The 5,543-nt window shown below is 45.1% G+C and overlaps 1 protein-coding gene across 1 annotated transcript; it reads right to left on the reverse strand.

Annotated features, from left to right (window-relative positions):
• Positions 1-1,652: 1,652 nt before the first annotated feature.
• Positions 1,653-2,476, reverse strand: LOC9267830 (zinc finger protein 2). The gene has a single exon (XM_015755825.3). It carries the CDS (start codon positions 2,285-2,287, stop codon positions 1,775-1,777), a length of 513 nt encoding a protein of 170 aa, XP_015611311.1. The 5' UTR covers positions 2,288-2,476; the 3' UTR covers positions 1,653-1,774.
• Between the last annotated feature and the right edge of the window lie 3,067 nt (positions 2,477-5,543).

Raw genomic sequence — 5,543 nt, forward strand, 5'->3', positions numbered from 1 at the left:
GCATTAGCAATCATGGAATAAAAACAAGACAACGAAAGAAACAAATATAGGGGGCATTTAGATCCCACCACAAAATTTTACACCCTGTTACATCGAACGTTTGAACACCTGCATGAAGTATTAAATATAGGCTACAAAAATAACTAATTGCACAGATTGTAACTAATTTGCGAGACGAATCTTTTAAGCATAATTTCTATTATTTGACAATGTGGTGCTACAGTAAACATTTGCTAATGGCGGATTAATTAGGCTTAATTAATTCGTCTCGCGGTTTACTGAAGGATTCTGTAATTAGTTTTTTTATTAGTGTCCGAACACCCCATGTGACACCCTATATAATACCCGATGAGACACGCCAAAACTTTATACCCCTGAATCTTAACACCCCCATAACCCCCCTAGAACTAGTTTAAAAAGCTAAAAATCACATATCAGCTTCAAGTTAAAATTCGTATAGCTGAACCAAGTGAGAAATAACATGGTAGTACGTATTTGTCTGCATCCCGGCCCACTGAATTAGCCTTTGAAGTTTCGAGATGAAAATCTAGATACACAAAAAACAAAATTAAATATTGAGAATTTAATTATGCCCCATTTTCTCCACATGTCCCCAGTTTGTGTGTGTGCCCCCAGACACAGCATCTCACAACCACCTGTTGCCATCATTCTTCAAATTATATACATATCACAGTGATTCAGCTGGTATCACTGTCCCAATAACGACAGAGGGAAGGTAATTAGTCACGTGTGTTTATGAACGGCTACAGAACGTTAAGCAGCGACAAGATGAGCCTAGCCATTTGCCGTGGTGAAAGGCATACAACTGGACCACACATGCACCTCGCCAAATCGTCCACAGGTTTGGTGTTGCAAGAATTATTGATGAGGCCGGCTTTAGCTATCCATTGGCTATATGGCTACCTCTGCTAGCTGTGTGTCCGAGCAGAGGTTATTCTTTTCTTTTTTATCCTTACAGCTGTGCAGTAAATTAAGCCAGTAACAAATTTAATTGACTGGGCTCCGCCTGGCAGTATTTTTTTTAATAAAAAGGTGCTGAGTCAGTACACTATTCTATTACAAACCAGTAAAACTAGTACACCGCGATATATAGCTTCCCCTTGCAGTTCGGTCAGTTTCTCAACGAGATCTCACAATTGAGACGCTCTCGAGATTTTCACCGATTAGCTAGAAAATTTGCTTATATTCAATTCTCATTATATTTTAAAATTAAGTTCTCTATATTAAATTATGATTTATCAAGAATTTGAATTTCTCTTTGCGAGATTTAGCATGATATCGCTATCTCGGGCGCACTCCCGAGATTTTGGGAGGAGAAAAAACCCTGCCTTAGAACTGGTTGCATTTCTAGGCTCTGATGTAAAATTATTGCAATGGATTGAATTTGTAAGATGAAGAGAGCATTTGTTGAAATGAAAAGGAAGAAAAGGCCAGCCGATGGTTGCCTCTTCAGATTATATAGCATTCATGGAAGAAAGAAATGCGAATTAAACCCCGTGTCAGTCAAAAATTTCATCATTAAACCGGCCGCCGACGGTTGCCTCTCCAGATAGCAAGGGCGAACACAATTGGTTTCAATCATTGATGAATTCGCAAATTAACCAGCAACACGAAAAGGAGACGAATTAAGATGAGATTAATTTCGTTTCATTGATCATCATATGAGATTTCCAGCAGTGACAAGAACACATATACAAGCAGGAATCCAGCCACACAGCCGGAGCCGGCGCCGAGAAAATTAACTAATCATCGATCATAGCTTCAGGGACAGGTCGATGTCGTCGGTGAGGAGGTCCCGGCGGCGAGCCTCCGCCGGCGGCGACGCCCTCTGGTACGACGACGAGGCATTGCCCGTGGGCTCCCTGGTGGTGGTGGTCCCTGCCCCTCGCCGCGCCTCCTCGTCGGCGGCCTGCTGGCGGCGCGCCGCGGCGAGCTCCCGGGTGCGCTTGGCGACGCTGCGCTCGAACTTGTGGGCGTTCTGGTGGCCGCCCAGCGCCTGCGACGAGTAGAACTTCTTGTCGCAGTAGGTGCAGGTGAAGTACCCCGGCGGCTCGTTCGCCTGCGACGGCTGCAGCGACAGGTTGAGGTCCAGCTGCTCATCCCCCTCCTCGCCGCCGCCGCCGCCGCCGTTGTACCGATCCATGGCTGCCGGCGCCTCCGGCCGCCGCCGCCGGGAGGAGCACCACCCGGTGAAAGGACCACCACCACCGCTAGTAGCTGCTACTCCTCTACCCTCCTGGGAGAAAGCCGAGAAAGTGGTGAGCATGGAGTGAGGCTAGCTTAGCTTAGCTTAGCTATCTTAGCTGCTGCTTCTGCAGCAAATCCCAAATGATGTAGTTTGTGCGAGAGAGTGTGTGAGAGAGATGCACGAGGAGGGATACGTATTACTAGCTCTCTCGCTCGCTAATTTATTAAGGAAAAAACGCTGGGGGCGAGGGGATTAACACATGTAGGGGGATCAGAGAGGGAGAAAAGAGAGGCTTCAAATTAAAGGGAATGAAAATGACAAAAGATTTCATTTGTCCATTGGTCGAATATAATATAGTGTCATAACTATTTATCGTCGCATGAGTAGACATGTCTATATCTAAACCTAATAAAAAATTCGTAAGGCTTCCGGTAGGAGGATTTTCGTCCGGCTTAGTCCGCCGCCCACGTCGCGCGCACCTCTCCAAATCCCAAATCATCATAATCAAACTCAAAAACAGAATCCTAATCTAAATCAGAATCATCACAAAATCATCCAAAATATTAAAATTAACACAAGAGATAATGACAGGAGAGGGAGGGGTGAGCAGGAGGTCGCCGCTACTCCTCGCCATCTCCCTGTTGTGGAGGTCGCGAGCTCGGGGGCCAGGTCCTAAGCTGCCGTGCCACCTGGAAGCCGTCAACCCACCTCTGCGCTGGGGATCCGTCGACCCACCGCTTCGCGGGGAGCCGCCGACCCGCCGCTGTGCCAGAGAGATGCTGAGAGGAACATGGAGGAGCTAGTTCCCGAGCCGCCGGATCTGGCGAGGAGCGGGACGGCGGCGGCACCCCGACGAGGAGGAAAGGGGCTGACGGTAGGGGAGGGGTACGAGGGAGGGTGTGCAGTGATGCTAGTGTGGGGAGGGGAGAGGGAGCGCAGTAGTGAGAGGAGAGGTGCCGTCGGTGGGGAGAGGGAAGGGGAGGTGGCCCGCGGTGGGGGGATGGGAGGGAAAAATGTGAAATTAGGGTAAGGGTTTTTTGGCATCAGCGGTTTTGATGGTTTCGGAATCGATCTGAGCCGTCCATCAAAACGAACAGCTCATATCGATCCCGTGTCGGACCGGCGACATTTCCAGGCCGCACGCACTCAATCTGAAATTAGTTTATCTCTCTCTCTCTCTCTCTCTCTCACAATATTTTAAGTATTTTCTATTTTGAGATATATAGTATCATTTTAATTACTTAAAACTGCTGAAAAACTATAAAAATTCATATAACTTCCTTCCCGAGCCACAGGACTATTGGGCCATCCGCGCTTTATGGGTTATGCGTGCGAATGCTCTAGCAGGCTGGCACGCTTCATGTGTTCTTTTTTTTTCTTTTTTTTAGAACTTTTTTATTTCTTTAGGAATATATTTTATTAAACGCTCATATCATGATAAACTAAACCCTAATAAGCTAATATTTTTATATTTGTTATAATTTTAGTTTATCGGTTGTAACGCACGGGCATTTTATCTACACTACAGCATGTACAGAATTGCCCACGACGTGTGCAGGCAAAAATAGAGAATTAACATCTAACCATCTGTCGTTAAATATTGTGACATTAATTAAAAATATATGAACCTACGTACGTACCGCTGTATTAATTGGGGATAATTAGACCCCGAATGCTTGAATGGGCCATGGCCTGTGAGGAGAAAGAATTAAGATCTACTGTGCAAGTACTGCTCGGCGGTTGGATCTAAGATAAGAACCAGGTGTCTGATCTAGGCCCCACATGCCGGTGGCAAAAATTGTTGATCGATCTTTACTTCAAGGGAAAGAGATCTGACGTCTCATTGGTTTAGCGTTACAATATCTTTGGAGCGACGGATTAGTACACGGGCTAGCTAATTAATTAACCAAACAACATGCTCATTTCCTTTCTTTTCTTTTACATGTAGTGCGATTGTTGTTTTTGGCTACCATGTTCTTTTTGGTGTAGAAGCCTGATCGATGCTTCTGTTCACTGAATGAAATTCTCCATTGAATATTAATTAAGAAGCATCACATATATATGTAGGACGCTGTGCTATCATGATCATGTTTTTTTCCCGTCTACGCATGATCAGATCAATCAGGTCAGGAACCCACCGATCTGACGCATGAACGAGCGCCATTGCTGAGCTCCTGGGAAGTGCGATGAAGAGACTCCAATTATACCCTTTTGCCCAAGCTAGCTAGCTTAATTATTACACACCAAATCACTCTATAATTATAATTATAGCTTGACAGCTCCAGTCATACTCAACGACGACATCTCAAGTGAAAGAATCCATTGGATAGAATTACGACTTTAGGAGCACACAGGCTTTCAGAATTCAGATAGATTTAATGAGACATGTACACATATCTGAATTTCTGAAGTCCATTCCGGCCTGCGTTACTCATTGTTCATCGGCAGTAGCTTCTCCCAAAAGAACAAACAGTGGTCTTCATATTCAGTCTTCCTCTCTTGTCTTCCTCCCCAGCCCCGATATAGTTTTGCGTAAACTGGTCACAAATTCAGCCTCAAATACGCAGACATGAAAAATGATGAACTAGAGGTAATCCTGCATCTATGGACACAATTTGTACGATCAAGCAATTCATTGAGCGCACGGTCCACTTTGCGAAATCCTAACCCAGTTGTAAATGTTAGAAATATAAGCACATGTAAAATTAATTTATTACATAAATAAATCATGACATTAAATGTGAAAACTAGTAGACACACGTCGTATGATCTAGACATGTAAACTAGAAGGTTAAAATATGAACGGATCAAATATGTGAAACATCTTAGGAACGTATCGAAGGTTCTGTTTCTGCCGCGGAAGAGATTCAGCTTGGCGAAGCAGCATGCACAAGAGGAACAACTTAGGGTACAGGTATTGACGTCAACATGTAGCACCCGAACGAAGATGAATATGAGCCATAGTGCACGAACAACGAGCAGTTACGCGAAGTGCTTTCCAAAAACCTTATAAGCGTCTTCTCCCAGTGCAAGACGTTGAAGGCAAAGGTTCCGGAGACTTGCTCTCCCGATCGCAGGTGTACACTGACGGGCGGGATGGAGTAGAATACGAGCGAAGGTGCATTACAGAGAAGAAGGCGAATCCTAGATTGTTTTTGCTTATGTTGTGTGGAGGTGGTGGCTCAGTTTATATAGAGATAACAGGATGCGTGATCAAGATGCCTGCACGATCTCCACACCGTGTAACCGAACCGGATAATTCACGCCTAACCTATTCGGACTCCATGCCGCTTCACGCACCGGATAACTCGGTCTATTTCCAAAAACAAACACC

The sequence above is a fragment of the Oryza sativa genome, chromosome 9, assembly GCF_034140825.1.
Source record: "Oryza sativa Japonica Group chromosome 9, ASM3414082v1".
NCBI classification, from domain to species: domain Eukaryota; kingdom Viridiplantae; phylum Streptophyta; class Magnoliopsida; order Poales; family Poaceae; genus Oryza; species Oryza sativa.